This window comes from Nelusetta ayraudi, unplaced genomic scaffold (genome assembly GCF_046127955.1).
Source record: "Nelusetta ayraudi isolate G7.1 ecotype Tasmania unplaced genomic scaffold, CSIRO-AGI_Nayr_v1 ptg000027l, whole genome shotgun sequence".
In the NCBI taxonomy this organism is placed as follows: Eukaryota; Metazoa; Chordata; class Actinopteri; order Tetraodontiformes; family Monacanthidae; genus Nelusetta; species Nelusetta ayraudi.
In genome coordinates, this window is record NW_027466077.1 from 4737501 (window position 1) to 4759202 (window position 21702).

Sequence of the window (21702 nt, forward strand, 5' to 3'; positions counted from 1 at the left end):
ATGTGACCAAGATGGTGGCCAGGAGAGGCGCCATCCTGCCACAAGACATCTCCGTCACCCCCACCGGGACACCAGGTTGGGGCTTGGGACAATTGCATAACTTCCCTCTCTGTCTGACGCCTTTGATTTGACGACTTGTCTGCTGCCATTTGTCTCACAGTGCCTCCGCCGGAGGAGAGGAACCGGCTGTGGATGGTGGAGGCGGAGATCTCGCCGGAGATGATCAAGAGGAAGAAGAAGAAGAAGAAGAGAAGGAAGGAGGCGCGTACGGCCGAGGAGGTGGCAGACCACCACGCCTACCGCCAGCGCGAGTTCGGCCGCAGCTCAGTCCCTCGGCTGCCCAAGCTGCCGTGCCACCCGAGTCTGGTGGCAAACCTGCAGGAGCAGCAGAGGCAGCAGCAGAGGAGGCAGCAGATGCTGGAGGAGGACATCCTGCCGGGCTGCTACCCAGATGTTCAACCCTCTCAGCCCTCTGAGGAGATGTTCCCCTACCCCAGGAGCTGGTACAGCTACAACCGCGGCTTGCTCGCCGACGCTCTCGCCCACAGCGACCTCCCGGAGGATCTCGGCCTGGGACCCCGCTGCCCTCCGTCAGCCTCCAGCCGGCAGCCTCCTGGACCATCCCGCTATTCCAGGGAGACGGACCGCACAGAGGGGATGTCGCTCAAAATGGCCCACTTGGCCCGAGTGCCAGCTGGTAGGCAGGCCGGGTACGGACCCATCCACTCCAGGACCAATTTGATGGAGGCGGAGCTCATGGATGCTGACTCGGACTTTTGAGAGCGTCTTTGGCTCTGTGCTGCACAGAGAGTCGGCCACTGAAGTGCTGGACACTTTCAGCGATACCAGATGGAACTCAGCTGGTCACTCGTCGCTGTTTCATCCTCAAGAAAAATCAAAGGGATTACGTGAGAGATACGTGAATGAACTAATGAGAAAAATATTTTTTTATACTTTATATTTGTGTCCGACATGATTTCAGAGGCAACTCCGTGACGACAAACAAGGCAGCTAAACTTAAATGGCTTGAAACTCCCACCATGAACCCGATGTTGCATTTAGCAGTCCTGTCTATGGCTTTGGTGTAGGATGACTTTCTGAGTAACTTCTCATACACGCTGTCAGTTTTGATTTGGAATTCAAAGAATGGACATTGAAAGATTTAGACAGTCATTAAACATTTTAGAAAGTAGTAATTTCCACGGTATTTTTTGTTTGAGACCAGTTCAATTCAACAGACCACCTAAAACAACATGTGCTGGGTTCTTTCCTAATACATACAATGCAAACTCATCTTCATTTATATTCTTAATAATTCGTGTACATTTCATTTGGGGTGTTTCGCCACATGCTTCATCTTTCCCAAAGACCCAGTATTGTTACAGGAAGTCACCTAAAGAAACGCTCGGCTGGTTTTCTGTCCAACACACCCATGCCATGGGCTAATTATCCCAAACTACAGCAAGACTAGAGCCCTGGGTAACAAACGGCAATATTCATGATATATTTACTTATGTTCTGCAGTCTGCCAGTGTGCACAAAGCAAATTCCTGGAAAAAAAAAATACAATTTAAGGTTGCAGTAAACCTCCTTTTTGAGGGAGGGGGATTATATGTATAAAAAAAGAAGTTTATGAAATAGCCATTTTGTTATATCAATTTTGTTGTTTGCTTTCAATCTTGTTCCTGCTTGTACAATTGTTGTTGTTTTGTTTAAAGAGTGCTATTTTTACAGCAGTATTCCCTCTTCCATCTGATGTAAACATTGAGCGTGAATGTGATTTAAATGTATTTCCACCATGTCGTTTGTCAGAGCCTTTTATTTTTTGGATCATGTATTTTAGACAGCAGTAGTAGTAAAAGTTCCTTTTTACTCTGAAGATCTTATCAAGACAGAACATATATTGTTCCGTTTCTTTCTTTCTCTCTTGATATGTGTATTGTACATAGAATATTCAGACTTTAATACCTTAATCTTAACAGGGGTATTTTTTATGTAAAGAAATGAGTATAAAAAAAATCGCTCGATTGTATTCATTATGTCTTCATTACTCAAAACTTCAGTTGTTCTTTTCTAAAGACATGGGTTGTCTTTTCACTCTTCCCTTTTACATGCTTCGGCAGTACTCTCGCCTTCTTCAGAAGTGCCACGCGGTGGAATGCATGACACGCCATGGTCCCCGAGCCATGAACCGGGTCGAGGGAGTGTACATGCTCTCTCACACCTGGAGCGGCATTTTGGAGCAGCAAACAAACAGCTGGAGGCGAGGCCAACCTGTCAAATCCGACAGGTAGGTGACTCCTCGGCAACACCAGCTGATAAGATGCGTTACGCATTCCACCGCGTGACACTTCTGAAGAAGGCGAGAGTACTGCCGAAGCATGTAAAAGACAACCCATGTCTTTAGAAAAGAACAACCGAAGTTTTGATTTAAAAAAAAATAAATCACTTGATTCCTCTGCTGATGTGATGATTAAAAAGGGAAGAGTCAATTTTACTGAACAAAAAAAATTATGCTAAAACCAAAATTTCCTCTGTTGTCTGGTAAATAAATTCTACTGACTGTGGTAGAATGTGTTTTTTTTTTCTGTCTCCATGCTCACGCCAGGCGTGTGTGATGATACGATGATGTAGATGAGATATTGTCACAATGCAATGAAGTCAACCATCTTGAAAAGGTATATATATATACATATATATATATATATATATATATATATATATATGTATATATATATACTGTATATGTGTGTGTGTGTGTGTGTGTGTGTTAAATGCAAATATTGGTAGGAAGTATTGATGCAAACAGAGAAGAGAAACAAGAATACGGCTATTGGCTTAGGGTGAAGGTCAACTTTATGATATATAATTTAAAAAATAAATACATTTTAAAAAAAAAACAAACAAACAGAAAAAAGCTTCTCAAATAGTGTGGCGATGCCAGAGGGGGCGCGTGTGACCCCGGGGAACATGCTTTGTTTTTCTCCTTTTTTTTGCCGTATTAAAATAAGGTGTAAATGCACGTCCACTACGATAGATGGCAGTGGCGCTCTTCTTGGCAGAGTGCGCAGGGAGTTTTAGCTCCATGTGTTGGGGTTTTAAGCACCGAGCGTGCGCACACACAGCATATACAGCAGGAGATAGCAAGTGAAGTGAACAAGACATCATGAAAAAAAATAATAAAAAATAAAAAATAAAAAATTAGCGGACACAAAAAGAAAGGTGGAGAGAAATGTCCAAAATGAGACCAACGAAAGTCTCCTAAAAGCTCAGACAAGGATGAGGGGGGAGTGAAGGGCGGGGAAACATTCTCATCTTTCTAGTGGGGGGGGGGGGGGGCAACAGAAAACAATTGAGAAACCCTGGCTTAAACTGATGTAGTGTTCGGGGCTCAGTACCAAGCGAACCACCGCGTCCTTTGGGCTGCCATCGGTACGGTCCCGGTTTTTGAATTAATTTCTTTGCAATCAACTGGGAATTTCATAATCAGCTAACGCAAGACAAACGTGTTGATTGTCGTAGCAAATGAACCACCAGAGTTAACCCCCGCCCCCCCCCCCTTTTTTTTTTGTCTTCTTCTTCTTTTTGAAAAGAAAAGAGCTCCTCCCCCTTATGTCATACTGTTGTTTTGGGGGCGTAACTGTATATATGTAGCCACAGAAAGTTGTCAGACGTGTTAGGTTAGAAACAGAAGGCTAATGTATTTACATGGGTTTGATAAAGCTTCTAGGAATATTAAAAACTGCACAGACGAGCCACACCAGACTAGTAAGTATTATTTATACAACAGCTCTTGTTTTTCTGTAAAGTGAGTTTGAAAGTTACAAAGAAACATAAAAACTACAAAATTCAGAAAGTCACTGTTGAAATGTTATACTCTTGGTCTTGTGTATTCCAGACATGCAGACAAATTGGCCTGTGCTGCTTTCAATGGCAGTGTTTTACCTCATCGTCTTGATGACTGGAATATGGGCCTCTAGGAAGTCGAGTCGCGAGGAAAAGAAGTGCACACGCAACCGCAGTGAGGTTACAATGGTTGGAGGACGGAATCTAAATGTCGTGGTCAGCATTTTCACCTTGACAGGTATACGATGAACAACACTGCTGAAAATGATGCTGTGCAACTTTTTTAGAGCAAAAAAATCAAAGGTGCAAGCAAATCACAATGCAACGCTATTAATGGTTCACAGATTGTTGAATTAAAAAAATTTAAAAAATTAAGCCTGTCAAAGACATTGGCGGAAAATATGTAATTTCAATGCAGTGCTGCTCCTCACATGTCAAAGTCGTCGAGGCAGAACCACATACACAGATCTCTCACTGCCTTTACTTTGGACAAATGTTTTGCAGCTACTTGGGTCGGCGGAGGCTTCATTTTGACCTCTGCCGAGATGGTGTACAATCCGACAAAAGGCTTGGTTTGGGCTTTGGCACCAATATCGTGCATCTTCAATCTGATTTTAGGTAAGTGACACCTATTGAACCACAGCTTCTGAAAGCCTCAATAGCAGGGGTCACCAACGTGGTGCCTGCGGGCACCAGGTAGTACCCAAGGACCTCATGAGTAGCCCGCAGACCCATTCGAAAAATTGCACAGCTTGTTGAGCTGTGTCATTCATTCATTTTCCATACCCGCTTAGTCCCGAGCTCGGGGTCACAGGGGTCTGCTGGAGCCTATCCCAGCTGTCTTAGGGCAAAGGCAGGGGACACCCTGGACAAGTCGCCAGTTCATCACAGGGCTCGTTGAGCTGTGTCTAAAATTATATTTTGTCCAACCTTGTTAAGTCATTTTTGATAATTATTGAGAACTCATGAGCTTGATAAGTGTCTTCACATAGAAGAGTATCATTAATAATAATATATAACTCAGAGAGTTTGTTATTTCAGGAGAATCTAGCAAACTGGTAGCCCTTCATATGGCTCAGGACCCATGAAGTAGCTCTCAGTGTCAAAAAGGTTGGTGACCCCTGCTCTATAGCTTTGATTTTTTTTATTCTTGCAATACGGATTTACGCTACTTCAGCAGAGCAACCTGCCTTTGCACTTCCACTGAGCTGATTTTGAACATGTTTCTTTCCGCAGGGGCGCTCTTCTTTGTCAAACCGATACGCTCGAGGAACTATGTGACCCTCATGGATCCTTTCCAAAACAAATACGGCAACACCGTGGCGGCTGTTATTTTCATTCCTGCTCTCATTGCTGATGTCATGTGGGCTGCTTGTATTCTTGGTATACTGGGTGAGTAAGGAGGAGTTTTCTCAATAAACTTCTTGCATGTTTAGGTGTAAGCTAAGACCACAGCGGAAACAAGGACAGCCTGTGTCCTTTTTTCCCAAGTCCAGGTTTCTTTCTGTCCTCTAAATTACCTCTCCAGGGGTTTATTGACATTTTTTTTTGTTTGTAGAGTTTTAGCAAAATGGACATGCCTTTTTTCGGCACGTGTTCATATTGGACCACAATGCTCTGTGCACAGCAGCTTTGCCACAGTAATTTGAACTAGCTAGTACTGGCACTAATGTAAGTTCTTGTGTGTAGGACTGACAGTTAGCATGGTGGTGGACATCCCTTTGTACCTGTCTATTGGGATTTCTGCTGCTGTGGCCATCATCTACACTCTGATGGGAGGGCTGTACTCTGTAGCCTACACCGATGTCATCCAGCTTTCCTTTGTGTTCGTCAGCCTGGTACATCCATTTCATACCTATCATCTATTGTTATAATGTTATAATCTAAAGAAGTGATGTGTGCTGCTGGTCGTGCCACATGACGCTGTGCAAGGCAGAGTGGTTTTGTTTTCTGATGAAAAGAAGCATGAACAAGTGAAGGCTGAACAGCTGAAGACAAACATCTCCAGTCATATCTATGTTGTTTACCTGTCAACCATAACTACAGATGTACGCACAAGTGCTGTATCTTGTCTATACATTTTTCCAGCACCTGTGCATTGCTTTTATTCCTATTTGCAGTGGGTTTGCGTGCCTTTTGTTGTGACAAACCCCGCCACTTCCAACATCACTGATGCTGCACTAACCAGTTTGTACCAGGAACCATGGATAGGCAAGCTGGAGCCAGAGGACATAGGTACCTGGATGGATGAGCTATTGTTTCTGGTAAGGAAAAAAAAAAGGGGGGGGTGCAGGGTGACCATGTATAATACTGGTTTAATACTGGGTGCTCAGCTAAATGCTGCTGCCTTACAGAGAGAGAGCATTTTGACCACCACGTAGCTCCCTGCACTCAACCAATCAGATCTCTTGCTGGGCTCAACGAACTGACCTCAGAACATTTTCTAGCTTGGTGTGTTGTTTGAAGGTTTTACAGATTTCTTTGGAAAATGGTGATTGTAGAAAGATACTTAGTGAACGATTCTCTTTGTGGTCTGTGGTTTGAGGATGTTGGGTACAGGGTACTGTTGTTAAAATAAAATCTTGAAGTAGTTCTTCTACTTCTCCATTGCCAAAATATCAGATCGAGGCTCGGAATCAGTGGATTACCAAAGTCAAATGGTTGGGGGCAAAGAATGTGATTGGGACTTCCCTAAAAATTACCAAATATTAAAATAAATAAGAGGAGACATGTTTTCTTTGTTAGTCATGTGATATGTTTGGGGGGTTCATATCAAGGTCAGACAAGTCAAGAGGTCAGGTCAAGAGGCAGTTCACATATGTTTTAATTATTATAGTTTACTAGTATTAGTATAAGTTACATTACTCCCATAGTTATTTTCATTACACTGTTGTGATATTGTAGTTTAGTATTTATTACGTTTGATTTGTTTAACTTAAACAGCAATTTCTTTTTAAACTGTTAAAACCTACCATCTTTTTAAACTGATGCTTCAGAAGGTGTTTTTATTAAGGGTGTATTATTAAGCAGGTGATCAAAACTCATCACCAATCTTCTCATCATCGATATTTTAACAAGATTCTTTACTTTTAGGCCATTGGAGGGGCCAGTTATCAAGCTTTTTATCAGAGAATCCTGTCCACGGCTACTGATGCTCAAGCCAAAATCACCTGCTATGTTGGGGCAGCATTTTGTTTGATCCTTGGCATCCCACCACTCATCATTGGAGCTGCAGCAGCATCAACCAGTAGCTACTTTTTTTTTTCAAATATGTATCTACATATTTACATATCTTTGGTGGTGGCTTCAATACATATAGTGCATTGTCAGCTAGAAACTGCATCTGAAAAATCAGGGGGAACTGTTAGGCAAGAGAGCACTTTCTGAGACATCTACTTTCATTGCACAGAACATAAAAATAAAATGTTACTGCCACTTGTCATGGAAAATTGTTCCCATCAATGACACTTTCATTCATATGCAGAAATGTTTATCCTATATTTATTCACATGGCAACGTTGACACAGACAAAGCACCCACTGCATCGGGCTGAGGCCAGTGAAGAAACACCCATGTTAACTAGTCTTAACTGAGCTTTCAACGTTCTTTCAGACTGGAACCAGACCGCCTATGGTTCGCCCAGCCCTTTTGAAAATGGACAGTCTGGTATGGTCTTGCCAATTGTCCTTCAACATCTCGTCCCTTTCTACGTCTCGCTGATTGGGCTGGGATCGATTACTGCCGCTGTGATGTCGTCAGCCGACTCTGTGCTGCTGTCTGCTGCTTCCCTCCTGGGTCGGAATATCTTCAAGAACATCATCTTCACACAGGTGCTGGGGAGGAGTGGTGATGGCGCCATAATCACTGGCACCCTCACTGAATAAAGAGAAAATGTGCAATTTATTAATTCATTTCAGCAAAGCCAACAATGACATTATTATCCACATTAGGAGGACTCTTTGCTGTATCATTAAAAATGTAGAATTCAAATTTGTTTTCCAGGCATCTGAAAAGAGGGTCATCCTGATGGTGAAGTTGTCAATCTTCGTGTGCGGCCTGTTGGCAGCCGGCCTTGCCATGGTAACCAAGTCTGTCCATCAGCTGTGGATCATCAGCACAGATGTCATGTATTCCATGATGGTACCCCAGGTCATATGTGTCTTCTTCCTATCGAAACACGTGAATGAATACGGGGCCTGTTTCAGCTGTGCACTGGCGCTGCTGCTGAGAACTCTGATCGGAGAGCCGCTGATTGGCCTGCCAGACCTGCTGCCCCTCCCGTGGGACAAGACACAGGAGGACGGTCACCGTCAACGCCTGTTCCCCTTTCGTACAGCTATCATGCTCATCGCCATCATGGCCTTGTTGGCCGTGTCACGCCTCGCACTGTGGTTGTCTGACAAGGGGCTGCTGAAGAGAAAACTACGAGACCACAAAGATGACGTAAACGTGGTTTACATGGCTCCTGACGGACGTGGAGGGGACGAGCTCTAATAAGTGAGGAGCAAGCTCATTTGTGCGACCAAGAATGCAGTTGGAGAGGAAAGGAATTTACAACTTTTGCACAACCTTTTGGTTTTGTGTCATCACAACTTATTTTGACATTTCTCCACTACTTTTTTCAACGTAAGACTGACTGTCCATATCTCTGGGCAACCCATGTTTGCACGAAATTGTGATGTTTCTCTGGTTAAACACATAACTTTGTGTTTTCTCCTACACTGTTCTACAGGGATCTATTCTCGATCCGTTCTGGTGCCCACTGTATTTCTATGAATGTCTTCCCATGATCTGTGAATTTCCATCGTCATAGGGCAACCCGCTAAGTTCACCTGTGCCTGTATTTGTCATTAACCTGCATAAGAGCAGAACTGGTAATGTAGTCATTGGATTGTAACACTGTGAATCTCAGGTTGTGAATCTGTGACAGGATGACACTTTGTGTCAATTGATGCAATGTAGATTTTTTTTAAATACATATTTCTAAGATAGTCCTCATTTTGTAGTACTGACAGAACGTGTCATTTGTCATCACAACAGTGACATGAGCTGCATTAAACGGTTAAACATAATTTGTGTTGGTGCGCGCGAGTCAGCATCTTGAGGTTGAAAGAAGTTTCCTTTAATCGAAAAACGGTCAATTCTGATTTTACATGATCTTTTGGAAACCACCAACACCAATTAGGTGTTATCGTAGTTTAGAATTCATTTTGTCACAGTTTAGCTATTACAATTTGTTATCGACTTGTTCAGATAAATGTGCAGTTCATTAGAACAGAGATCTTCCACTTCTCGACTTTGGGGGGCAGCATTCAGTTTTTCGTCGAAGAGCCAATAGGGAAACCGTTCGACGAAGAAGACGACAGACCACGGCAAGCATCCACCTCCCGACTCCACCACTGTGTGGTATATGCACACGTGAGCCCCAAAGCGGTGCACTCGCACACTAGCGGTGAATGTCTTAATATTTGCTGCACAAACTACAGGTATCACAATGAGCGCCCAGATCACGTGTGTCGGATGGGTTCCGCGAGGCGTCGCTAAAGAAACTCCAGACAAAGTAAGTTACCTTGCTGGACGATTTTGGTCTAGCTCCCGTTAGCCGCCTGGCGGCTAATCTGTCAACATTACTCCCCATGCTGAAGTTCCGACCTTATATATATACGCAACTGAGGAAGTCATCTAGAAGCCGAAGATGTCACAATTTTGTCACTCTGGTTCTTTGCTAAAAGTAACACCACCCAAATGGAAGTATTACGTTTTGCATTACAGTAACGAGCTCGATGAAGTTTTCATTATTCCTACTGAGTTAAGGGTACATTAGAATATTATAATGAATAGAAGTTGCTGCTGTGAGTTTTTGGACGTTTTCTCCGCTGGGAATACTCCTAAACATGATTTCCCAAGATTTTGTTGCGTGTAATTGTATGACATTTCCGAGGTCCCGCTTGATCACGTCACGTTTCTTGCGCCACATTTGACGTCACGGTAAAAAGTATAAAATCCTGAGCAGAACCACGTTCTGTGCTAATAGATATACATACGTGTTGGTGCAACTCCTAAACAACAATTTGTTTGTGCAATTTCAGGTTCAGCTGAGCCAGGAGGAGCTACAACGCATCATTACCGAAGCGAAGGAAGAGCTGGGGTACCATAACATTATCATTTTTGATTAATTTTTCTCCCAAACTCTTTTATAAATAACCATCGATGTCGGTGTGTATTGACATGCCATCTTTGTTATTATATCGTCGAAATCAGAGAGCTAGCAGCTGAGGAGGCAGAAGAGGAGGATGAAGGTATCGTCGCTGAAGAGAATCCTGACAGTGACACAGCTGACTCGACTGAAGTCCCCAAGGGTGCTGGAGATAAAGAAGAAGAGGACGAGCTGGCAGAGTATGAACTGGAGAAATATGATGAAGAGGATATAGGTTAGGATGTTTTTATTTATTTATTTTTAACAGGATTTTGCAGTGTCTCCACACACTTGTACTGTATCTTAAGCGAGTGTGCGTTGTTTATCTGTTTCATTTTAGTGACAGCTAATTTGGGAGACAGTCTGGCTGGGCTTACAGTGTACAGCTGCAATGAGGAAGATCCATATGTCTCCATTAAAGATACAGTAGGTGGCCTCTACGGATAGTTCATTCAAAAAATATATATATTCAATTCACAGTGTTTGACTTTACTTGTTACTTACACTAGGACCAGTATGAGAGAGAAGACTTTCAAATCAAGCCAAATGACAACCTCATCCTAACTGGCCGTGCAGAGAAAGACTGCTGCCATTTGGAGGTCCATGGTATGTTTTGTCATTAAACAGCAGAAACGCTTTGTGAGGATATTGTTGCCTTTGTCGAAAATGATCTTACACTAATGTGAACCAATTTCTCCTCACAGTTCATAATTCTGAGGAAGATTCCCTCTATGTTCATCATGATATTTTGCTGCCAGCCTACCCACTATGTTTAGAGTGGTTAAACTTTGACCCAAACCCTGGAGAAGGATCCGGTAGGAAATTGTGCATTCATTCCACAACCCCGACCTGTCTTTAATATTGATTAATGATGTTGAAACTGTTTTTTGTGCACCCAGAAAAAAAACTCACTGTGTTTCTGACTCTTTACTTCAGCCAACTTTGCAGCAGTGGGCAATATGACCCCTCAGATAGATGTGTGGGACCTGGATGTGGTGGACTGTTTAGAGCCAGCCTTCTCACTGGGGAGTAAGAAGGCTGCCAAAAAGAAAAAGAAAAGCAAAAAGGTACAAACTTTTCTTTGGAGTTAAAGAAATGTTTTAGGTATCAAACTTTGACATTACACCAACACATTGACCATATGATAAATTCTCTTGTTCTTCACTTGTGTTTGTTTGAAGGGAGCTTCAGCAGCAGCAGAGCCCGTTGAGGGACACACAGATGCAGTGTTAGATTTATCCTGGAACAAACTTATCAGGTAATTGTTGTAGCCATGTTGGTCTTTCACTAATCAAAAGCAATTGAAACTTCTTTTTTTTTTTTGCAATCTTATTTCGATAATGCAAACTGTGCGTTTCTCATCCTCAGAAACGTGTTAGCTAGTGGATCGGCCGACGACACCGTTATCTTGTGGGATCTTTCTCAAGGCAGGCCAGCTACAACTCTGCGAAGGCACACAGATAAGGTATGTAGAGGGTCACTGTGGATTCAATACTAGGAATGGTCTTGGTGCTGCGTACTTCTGCTGCTGAAAATGATAATCTTTCAGGTTCAGACGTTAAAATTCCATCCATTTGAGGCACAGACTCTGATTTCAGGATCATATGACAAGTAAGTGGAATCTAGTTTCGCCATGAGTTTGCACATTGTGGTGACAATAATATATGTTACTATGTTCTATAAAATGAGTTTGAGAGCAAACATCTTTGTCATGCCAGGACAGCAATCCTGTATGACTGCCGGAGTCCAGACAGCAACTATAGAACCTGGAGGTTCAGTGGTCAAGTGGAGCGTCTGGTGTGGAACCATTTCTCACCCTGCAACTTTCTGGTTGGTCCAGAAAAAATTATTCTTGGAAAATATTGTCTGTTTTTATTGTATTTATGTTTCTACTCATAGATGAGTGATACATTTATATGTTAAAATGTACCCCTAATGTGCATTTTGCTTTCTTGGTTTTTTTTTTTTTTTAAGGCCAGCACAGAGGACGGATTTGTCTACTGTCTGGATGCGCGCTCAGATAAACCCGTGTTCACATTAAGAGCTCACGATGAAGAAGTGTCAGGTTGGCAAAAATGTGTTTCGGTTTTATTCTGTTTTAACATGTGCAATATGGTGTTGTAAGAATCTTGTTTTGTCTCTGCAATGTTTCTGCAGGTTTAGACCTTAGTAGCCAGATTAAAGGATGTCTGGTCACTGCTTCATCTGACAAACACGTTAAAATTTGGGACATTTTGGGAAACAAACCCAGCCTCATACACTCAAGGGACATGAAAATGGTAGGGAGCACATGTCACCTGTTAATTCACATGTAAATCATTTCAACACTAAAGTCAATTTGAACATTGTTTTGAAAATGAATTGCAATGTTTTGCTAATTTGTGATCCTGTAACTTATTTATCTTCCTGTCAACAGGGTGTTGTGTTCTGCACCTCTTGCTGCCCGGATCTGCCTTTTGTCTACGCTTTTGGAGGACAGAAAGATGGCTTAAGAGTGTGGGATATAAGTGATGTTGCAGCAGGTACAGTGATTTTTTTGTTTTTTTTAGTAATTGAGCCGCTGAAAATATTTTTCTGTCAAGTGAAACCACAGTGCTTGCAGTAGGTACATAGTCACATGTTGTGTTTCAATGTCCTATTTTGAATTTCTTTCAGTGGCTGAGGTGTTTGGCAGTCGAGAACGCCTGGTGGCAAACGCAGGATCACAGTCCACAAGCAGTGCTGCTGCCGCAGAAATGGAAGTCTCCCAGTGAAAGTCTGGTTGCATCATGAATAAAATGAGCAAGTGCTGGAAAAAGCACCCAAAAGCCCTGCTTTATTCTGTGCTGTTTACTGCGCAGATATTTTTATTCAAGAGGTAGAGGGTTGGAATACACCAGGCTGCATTTCTTTAAGGATGTGTGCTTTTCTAAACCCAACGGGACCCAAAACACCTAAAATCATGTTTTGCTTATATCTGACAACTTGATAGTGGCTCTGTACATTTCAGAATGTACTAAATTAAAACATGTAACTAATATTCTTCATGAATATGTAAACATATTTTTTTTCTTTCTTTCTTTCTTTAAAAAAACCCAAACATAATTCCTCTGCTTTAAATTGTTTATATGATGCATAAAAGCTTTTGAGGTTACATTCTTCAGAACATGGACAGTTTTATTATTACTTAAAGCCTATTTTACATGACAATGTGTTACGTACATATCCATATTGCATATTTTAATTTCTAGGTTGTTAAAAACTGATTGAATTTGCTATTTCTTTTCAATTGGTGAATACAGTTCATTAAAAATATTACATACCCTGTGTTTGATTGCATTCCATTTCCTATTACCACTTAGTTTGCCTGTAAAATTAGCACGTTTGTTGCCTGAATTATTCGCTCTATGTTTGAGTTGAAATTAAGAGAAATCGCCTAAGACCGATATGCTTCCCTGGAAAAGTGGAACAAAAGTGCGTAAGCCTGAGAAATCGCACGGACTAAAGAGCTGTGACACACAGTGCGTAAGCCTGAGAAATCGCACGGACACAAGAGAAGTGACACACAATACACAACGAGTTAGCAGCATGGCGTCCGGTCGATTGTGTAGATTAGTCACAACGCGACTGTTTCATGGCATCACAGTACAAGGATATGAAGGTCGGCTGTGTCTTTTTCCACCCAAATAATCTCTTTCGGGATATCCTGTTCCTGCACAGTTCATTTATTTTTAAGCTAAGGTTGAGGCGAATGCTAGGTGGCTAACCTTGAGGATGTATCTATGTAAACATAATTTTTGTTTTCACGGTCACACCGATGTATCAGTACTTAAAAGAAATCAAATTAAAGAAAGCAAGACTCAGCATGTTTTGTGAAATGTACAATTTACTATTACCATTGCCCTTCGAATTTGTTTTGACTGTTTAAATGCACGCGAATTCTTCCAAGAGTGTCTCCGCTGGTTGTAGTGCTCAAACTTCAGGTTAGACCCACGCGTTTTAGGTATGCGTCCGTTTGATCTTTTTTTTTTATTTTATGTTTTCTGTTGCAGGTTGTTTGGTGCCAGTGAGACTGAAGTCCAGTGTTTCTGGTCCCACACTTCATGACCCATTTAGGTATTTTTAGGAGCTTAAAAAAAGTTCAATCCCAAATAATATTTGGCCTTATGATATTGAAGTAGCATTTAATCAAACCACATACTGACTAAATTGCTGGAATGAATTCTTTTACTTGAAAGACATTGTATTTTAATGAGTTTGGTACTTTTCTCTAATGTTTTTAGTAACGTAGACATTGGCGTGACTTCGGATGGGAAAACCATTGTGTGCCACCATCCCACTGTCGACATTCCCTATGAACTAACTCAGGTGAGAGGGTGATTTTGACCTTGTGGACATGAGTGAACCTGTCTTGTCTTTCTTTTCATGAGAAATGTGAGATATGCATATTGGGCTCCATGAGGGCTGTACATTTGAATAGTGGAGAAATATTGTAAACCAAGTCAAAGTATCGTGATTATCCACATATTACTGTCAGCCAATGTCATTATTGAAAACACCTAAGTGGTGCAGCTTGGACACGCCATTGTCATTGTCATTGTCATCATGAAGAATGCATGTTACTGTTGTTTACTCTTGTGTTCTGACAATACATCTTTGCAGCCCATAGAGCGACCAGACCCCCTGACCAACACAGTTGAGTCCCATGACCAGATTTTGAAGGCCCACCTCAGCAAGGAGGTGCTAAGCAAAGAGGGGCCATCCATAGAGGAGCTTAGCAAAATGTTTTTCACGACTAAGCACCGGTGGTATCCAATTGGACAGTAAGTATAGACGTGTTCAACATGCTGATTTTAAAGCTTGAGGAGATTCACTATTTACCCTATGTTTTCTCATATTCAACAGGTACCGCTTGAGACGCATTAAGAAGAATCCCCCCAAAGACAGATAGTTGGTTGCAGAAGTCTAAATATTTGTGTGATTGTGACAATAATGTACAATAAACTATTGAATATTATCAAGTCACTGTCTGAGGTTCTTAAAGTTGATGGTAATGGTATGAATCATATCTATTATAATGTCTTAATCATGAGGTTGAGCTCTAGTTTATGGCTGCTTCAAAAAAAATTTATCAAAAGGTAAAGTGTATGGCAAACAGTGAGAAAAGTTACATACATGGATTTGTTTGTAAACTTTAACAATCTTGGATCATGGCAAGACAGACATCAAATAATGCATTAAAGGGGAAAGCGGTATTAAAGGAGGAAATACGGCAACATTCAGAAAAAATATTAATATCACTTTATTCCAACCATGTTTTTAAGGTTACGTTGACTGTGATGAATGTGTGTTCATGTGGGAGTTTTTGTGAGACTGAGTGGGTGCGTCTGTGTGAATGATTCTAATTACAGAATGCACATCACCTGGAAGCTGCTGAGGCTCTGACCCTGACTCCAGTCCACTCCAGTCCAGACAGCAGCCAAACAGCCTCATCGTGTTTTTTTTTTTCTTCTTAGCCCTTGTGCGTTTAATTTTAGTTTGTTCAAAACCCGCGACACGGTGGCGCAGTGGTTAGCGCTGCTGCCTCACAGCAAGAAGGTCGTGGGTTCGATTCCGGGCCTGGACCAGGGACCTTTCTGTGTGGAGTTTGCATGTTCTCCCTGTGTCTGCGTGGGTTCTCTCCGGATTCTCCGGCTTCCTCCCACACTCCAAAAACACGCATGTGAGGTCAATTGAAGACTCTAAATTGTCCGTAGGTGTGCCTGTGAGTGTGAATGGTTGTTTGTTTCTATGTGGCCCTGCGATGAACTGGCGACTTGTCCAGGGTGCCCCCTGCCTTCGCCCTATGACAGCTGGGATAGGCTCCAGCAGACCCCCGTGACCCCGAGCTCGGGACTAAGCGGGTATGGAAAATGAATGAATGAATGAATGTTCAAAACCCTGTGGTGAGTTTTTTTTTTTTTAAAGTGGTGATTTTGTCTTTGTTATCCATCCTCTGAGGATTGTTTTTTGTTAACCCGTACATTAGTTTACTTTATTAAATACATAATTTATCACTTATACCTCTCGCCCTCTGTTCTTTCCATCTTAACCCCCCGTTTTGTTTTTTTTAATTATTATTATTATTATTATTATTATTATTATTATTATTATTATTATTATTAATACCATATATGTTAGTCCTGACTACCCCTACAGTCTCTCAGGACGTAACATGAGAAACAAAAAAACTAACACGAGAAGAAATGTGCCTTTGGAGGAGGAATTTCGTGCTGCATACCTTTCATTCAAAGCGTTCCAAATGTTGCTTTGATATAGATTTGACGTTCAAGCGTTATCGCCACAACTAGTGAAATCTGAACAACAACAACTTCAATTTAGAAATTTCCAATTAGTGGGGCTTTAATTACGCGGTTACTTCAGTGTTTTTGCGACGTCATCTGAAGCCACCGGAAAAGTGCGTTAACCGTCCCCGCCCCGGCAGACCAGTCAATCCCCAACAAGCTGAAGAGAAGGCGAGTCCACGGCTAAAAATATATAATAGCTAACACAAGATGTCCGGGTTGCCTCGTAGGATTATAAAGGTACAAAACACACAAAACAATATCTATTTACAATAACGAGTTAGCATTTTGGTGTTTTAGCGCGTCTTTGTGCAAATAAATTGCCATACAAATACGGCTATCTAGCCTGACGTTAGCCTGGCTAGTGGAATTAGCTCTTATCTGGCTAGTTATCGAGCTAGCTCGTCGTTCCCCCTCCGAGTGTTTTGTTTGCCACTTCCGTTTACTCCCTTCTGCACTTGACGGTGGATGTGTGTTTATGTATGATTATATTTGCCGTTGCTCAAAAAATACATTTAAACGCCCGCAGGATGCTTTTTTCGAGCCATTATTAAGTAAAAATGTGACATTCTGTCCTCGTCACTTTATGAATGGATCCGCTATGCAGGCTAGGCTAGCCATTCTGTCCCGACTCACACACTACACATGTCTGGCGCTGATGTGAAGCGCTGCCTTGTTTTTTTTGTTTTTGTTTTATCACATTTGAATACCTGCAGCACGGGTGGCAGGATTTCGATAAGCTATTTGGGCGAACATTTCTTCCGAGAAGCGATACGGAGTCTAGGCCTGTTCCACTGCGGTCTCCTCCCTATCGGTCCGCTACTTTACTGGGCCAGGCCCGGCTGTGGGGCGCGATCAGCCGATTCCGCCACATCGAGCCGCGTTCGCTCAGCGTTTTTTTTTTTCTTAGCAGGTAGCAAACAACCCTTAAAAAAACAATCGAGATACTTCAGCTGAGATGCAATTCATCAGCGCGCTTTTAACTCTTGCGGATTGCGGAACAGCCACTTGGAGCTCGTCAAGGATGCATATTTTTTTTATGCGACGACGAACTCGTCTCCTTCCTGTTTGCTGCAGAGGTTTCTGAGCACGAATGCCAAAAGTGCTCACGTCGTCCCTTTTGATTCCATCTTTTAAAAAGATGTTTCCCTAAATCCCAGATGAACGACGTTGTGATTTTCTCTAACTCCGTTTTATTAGGCATGCGAACAAAAAGATTATGGTGAATAATGATTACCATTGAATTATTGTACACCAGACGTTATCTTGAGAAAGAATATATACAACATTTTCTCGAGGAAGAATATATATATGTTAATTTTCTAAGATATTTTTGTTTCCAAAGCAAACCATTTTTCTTTCTCTATCTTTTTACAGACTGTGGTTAAGAATAGCTTTTGGAATGTTGTCTGTAGGCACGTCAGGCTTTCAGAAGGGGGTGTGTATATCAGCGGGAACAGAATGAAAGTTCCGGTCGAGTTTAATACAACATGCAAAGTATTTCTTCTGGCAAACCTGACTTATGTATCACGTCCCGCCTGCATGGAGGATGAGGTAGAAACATAAGGGCAGGGAAGAAAAATAATTTCATTTTGAAGCAACGTTGGTTATCTGTAATTTACTACAAACCCCTGTCATTTCTCAAAAGAGCTCCGAGTGCTTCCTAATTCATTTTTAATGCCATACAGTATAGTCAGTGGTAGCAGTCGGATAGAAACTCCCAAAAACTGATATTTTATCAATTTTCCACCCGTTATTTTGCCGAAGATTGCTCAAGAGACATTTTCTTATTTTTAAGATCGTTGTACAACTCGAAAAGTAAGTTTTATTTGTAAGTGTGACATCACCATGTTTTTAATCCAAACATCCACCATATTATTCTGGATAAAAGCGTGCTCATTGACAGGATCAGCGCTGATCCTCCTTTGAACAAATAAAATAAATAAACACGAAAAAGCCACTGAAAAATGTTGTTTGTGTCCACCCTCAGGAGACGCAGCGGTTGATGGCAGAGCCTGTCCCCGGGATCACGGCCACACCTGATGATGCAAACGCACGCTACTTCCATGTGGACATCAACGGTCCCCAAGACTCACCTTTCGAAGGAGGCCGATTTAAACTTGAACTATTTCTCCCAGAAGAGTATCCCATGGCAGCTCCAAAAGTGCGATTCATGACCAAAATCTACCACCCCAACGTTGACAAACTTGGAAGAATATGTTTAGACATTTTGAAAGGTAAAAAAAAAAAGTCTTCTCTCTTGGTGTTTCCCTGTGAGAAACCAGTCCTACCGTGACGTTTTCTTGCTTCACTTGTCAGAAAGGGTGTGCTGAAACTCACAGTGATGTGGAGGGGTTCTAAGTACTCTTTTCTTGTGTGCCTTTCAGATAAGTGGTCCCCAGCCTTGCAGATCCGTACAGTGTTGCTATCTATCCAGGCGTTATTAAGTGCTCCCAATCCAGATGATCCCCTGGCAAACGATGTTGCAGAGCAGTGGAAGAAAAACGAAAGCAACGCTATCGAGACAGGTGAGCGTCGCACTTGGAACACAGCAAAACTCCTGTGTGTGTCGGCCAAGGTAGTAACAAACTTTCCAGGATTCAAGTACAGGAAACTTGCATTTGTTTATATTTACACTTGAAAGTTACACTGAGGAAATTAGTCCTGCAGATTAATTTTTCTGATTGACAGTCAGAAATTTCCCTGTAGAGAGCCTTTTCAGTCGCTTTTAAAGTTGTTCTGGATTTTGCGTTTATACTGCACTCTTTGACAGACATTTTTAAAATTAATTTGCACCATCATGTCTGGGGGATCTTTTTTTTTATTTTCTGACTAAGACCGGTCTTAGTGATTGCACACCACAGGTGTGTCGCTGTCAAGCCCACAGCCCATCCATCCACATTCCTATAGCACTTGATCTGTTTGTCTCTCCCTCAGCCCGAAGGTGGACCAGGAAGCATGCAAGATCTGGGTTGAGAAAACCAGCGTAAAGTTTTCTTTGTTTTGTTTTTCAGAGTTGCTAATATACAGAGGCTGTACAAAGACCTGTCTTTGCCTGTTCTCTTGGGCTGCCTCTCCGTGAAGCCTGACTTTTGACCTCTGTTTACCTGCCAAGCAACACAACTATTTTCTTCATGCAGAATGCTTTTCAAGTGGTCTGTGGTCCAATATGGGCCAATACTGAATCAGTCCGTTCTGTTTTGAAGTCCAAAACCCAAGAAAATTTGAAGTCATAAATATCCACATTTTCCAGATCTATTTCCAGAGTTTTTTGGATATAGTACTATTTTGAGAGTATTCTGAAACATAAAAACATTAAAACATTTTTATGTCATTAATTTAAATATATTTTCTTGGGTTTTCAACTGTTTATACTGGGTTAAACTTAACTAGATGAAAAAACAAAGGCAAGTTAGGTTCTGGAATATAAACAGTCATTCATTTCATTGCAAATTAAAAGGTCTCAGGAGCCAGTGCGGAAATAAAAAGGTTTTAGGTGTCGTCCCTCGTTTAAACCTTGGCACGCTTGCTTGAGGAACTGAAAATTTTCTGAATCTCATTTCCTTTCTGGGAGGATCAGCGTACACTGCCGCTTTTCTCTTGTCCTCGCAGTTTTTTCGGGAAGGTGGGGGTCGCTCCCAAGTCTCTTCACACTCCTTCTCTCTGCCTTCCTCCACAGCCCGTGCATGGACCCGGCTCTACGCGGGGAACACTGAAGTATAGAGGAAGAGAGATGAGGCGCCTGAATGTGATCCACAAAAAGATGTACTCCTATTCTGTCAACATTTGAATTTAAATGGACACACACACAAGAAACACACAAGAAAGAAAAATAAGAATTTAAGTCCAAATCTATTTCAGTGAAATGACTGATGAAATTTACTGCTGCAGACCTCTGGGTGACTTATTCTCCTCTTAAGACGTGTTAGGTGTGTGTTATAACCTCTTTTTTTGTTGTTTTTGTTTTTCCTGTGTTGCTATTTAAGTGCATGGACAGAGAATAACACCCTCCCCCAACACAGACGCATATATGTATATATATATATATATATATATATATATATACATATATATATATATATATATATATATATATATATATACATATATATATATAAAACATGTCCTGGACTCATTCGAAAAATTAAAGCTGTTCTTTTAACACACGCATTGTCTGTCAACACATCTGTCTTGTGTGCGTTACGACATGCTTCATCACTGACACCCCTCCTCCCCCCCCGAGACAAAGCCACACCGCTGTATTTTTTTTTGTTTTTTTTTGAATGCGTCTTTTTCTCTCTCTTAAAAAAAAAATCCACCACCGAGTATAGCGAGCGTCAAGGTGACATTTTCACTCCTGTACACGTGACTATACTAATCAGTCAGTTGTGCGTCTCAAAAGAATAAGAGGGTGCGTTGTTTCACAGCGGAGGTGTCCTCCATGTTTCCACACAAACCCCCTCATAATCCACTTCAAGCAGTCGTGCGCCCTCCAAAACATGTACAGTGCAAGTTTCTCCACCCCAGGAATGAAGTCAAGGATGTTTTAAGATCATTTTTCTTCCCAGCAAGATTGCTAACCCAGAACCTTACTCTTAAGAGACGTGACAACGGTTGCTGCAAAACTGCATCAGTTAACCAGCCAAACGCTTAATATCCAGAGTTCACATCCGAAAGCGTTGTCCGATTCAATCCGGTCCGATTACTCACGTTTGAACTCGTAACGTAGCCTCATCGCAGAGTTCTAGACATCTGAGCTGAAGTTGCTTTTGACGTTCACCTGTCGGCTGATATCATGGCTGTTCCCTTCTCCTTTTAGAAGTGTGATAAACCTGCCATATCTCATTAATGTTTCCACACATCAGTCTTTGCGCATACAAGCCCGACAACTCGGGGAGGATGAGCAGGCTCCTTTAATTGACCCCCCCCCCCAACCCACTCCTTTCTTTGTTTTTGTTTTTTTTTGTTCATTTCACACATTTGGAAAAGGAACAGAAGGTGTGCTTAAGTCATAGCAGACTACTAAAATGTGTTGGAAAATCTATTGTTTTCCCCTTTTTTCTTTTATTTCTTTGTCCTAAAAGGGTTCAGGATGTGTAGCTCTTTGTTTTAATCCTATTGTTCTGTCTGTCCATGCTTTCTGTGCTCCCTGTTCTCCATTTTATCCCCCCCTCCCCCACTTCTGTTATTTCATTAAACATATGTACGATAATCAAACTGATATCAGGAGGCAGAGTAGTCTTCTTTCGGTGAGTTCACGCGCATTGTCTTGTAAAGGTGAAGGAAACGTCGGGCTTTTTTTTCTAGAGGCTGGAGGCCACAGCTGCTGCCTGTTCT

The 21702-nt window shown here is 41.8% G+C and overlaps 5 protein-coding genes across 6 annotated transcripts in view; all 5 read left to right on the forward strand.

Moving 5' to 3' along the window:
- Positions 1-2567, forward strand: part of smo (smoothened, frizzled class receptor) — a 9124-nt gene extending 6557 nt beyond the window's left edge. The window contains exons 11-12 of the mRNA XM_076030223.1: positions 1-75; positions 161-2567. The exon at positions 1-75 is cut by the window's left edge and continues 60 nt beyond it. Coding sequence (XP_075886338.1) covers positions 1-75; positions 161-780 — 695 coding nt within the window. The 3' untranslated portion in view covers positions 781-2567. The remainder of the gene's footprint in view (positions 76-160) is intronic.
- Positions 2568-3614: 1047 nt separating this feature from the next.
- LOC142890900 (high affinity choline transporter 1-like) lies at positions 3615-8918 on the forward strand. Its single transcript, XM_076030224.1, has 9 exons — positions 3615-3768; positions 3899-4084; positions 4351-4464; positions 5083-5238; positions 5536-5684; positions 5967-6110; positions 6940-7093; positions 7459-7676; positions 7849-8918. Exons 1-9 carry the CDS (start codon positions 3699-3701, stop codon positions 8338-8340), a joined length of 1683 nt encoding a protein of 560 aa, XP_075886339.1. The 5' UTR covers positions 3615-3698; the 3' UTR covers positions 8341-8918.
- A 288-nt stretch (positions 8919-9206) lies between these two features.
- On the forward strand, positions 9207-13343 carry pwp1 (PWP1 homolog, endonuclein). Its single transcript, XM_076030225.1, has 15 exons — positions 9207-9406; positions 9936-9994; positions 10108-10277; positions 10383-10468; positions 10552-10648; positions 10747-10857; positions 10979-11109; positions 11224-11300; positions 11411-11507; positions 11592-11653; positions 11761-11872; positions 12017-12107; positions 12200-12321; positions 12459-12564; positions 12698-13343. The coding sequence occupies exons 1-15, from the start codon at positions 9341-9343 to the stop codon at positions 12793-12795; spliced, it is 1485 nt and encodes a 494-aa protein (XP_075886340.1). The 5' UTR covers positions 9207-9340; the 3' UTR covers positions 12796-13343.
- A 188-nt stretch (positions 13344-13531) lies between these two features.
- Positions 13532-15038, forward strand: mrpl42 (mitochondrial ribosomal protein L42). The gene is made up of 5 exons (XM_076030226.1): positions 13532-13682; positions 14074-14137; positions 14305-14389; positions 14684-14844; positions 14927-15038. Exons 1-5 carry the CDS (start codon positions 13610-13612, stop codon positions 14970-14972), a joined length of 429 nt encoding a protein of 142 aa, XP_075886341.1. The 5' UTR covers positions 13532-13609; the 3' UTR covers positions 14973-15038.
- A 1427-nt stretch (positions 15039-16465) lies between these two features.
- On the forward strand, positions 16466-20394 carry ube2nb (ubiquitin-conjugating enzyme E2Nb). 2 transcript variants are annotated; one of them, XM_076030227.1, is made up of 5 exons: positions 16466-16605; positions 18356-18602; positions 18753-18893; positions 19303-19351; positions 20045-20394. In XM_076030227.1, the coding sequence occupies exons 1-5, from the start codon at positions 16576-16578 to the stop codon at positions 20079-20081; spliced, it is 504 nt and encodes a 167-aa protein (XP_075886342.1). In that variant the 5' UTR covers positions 16466-16575; the 3' UTR covers positions 20082-20394. The 2 variants fall into 2 exon arrangements, with proteins under 2 accessions (XP_075886342.1, XP_075886343.1); XM_076030228.1 differs by lacking the exon at positions 19303-19351.
- Positions 20395-21702: the final 1308 nt, after the last annotated feature.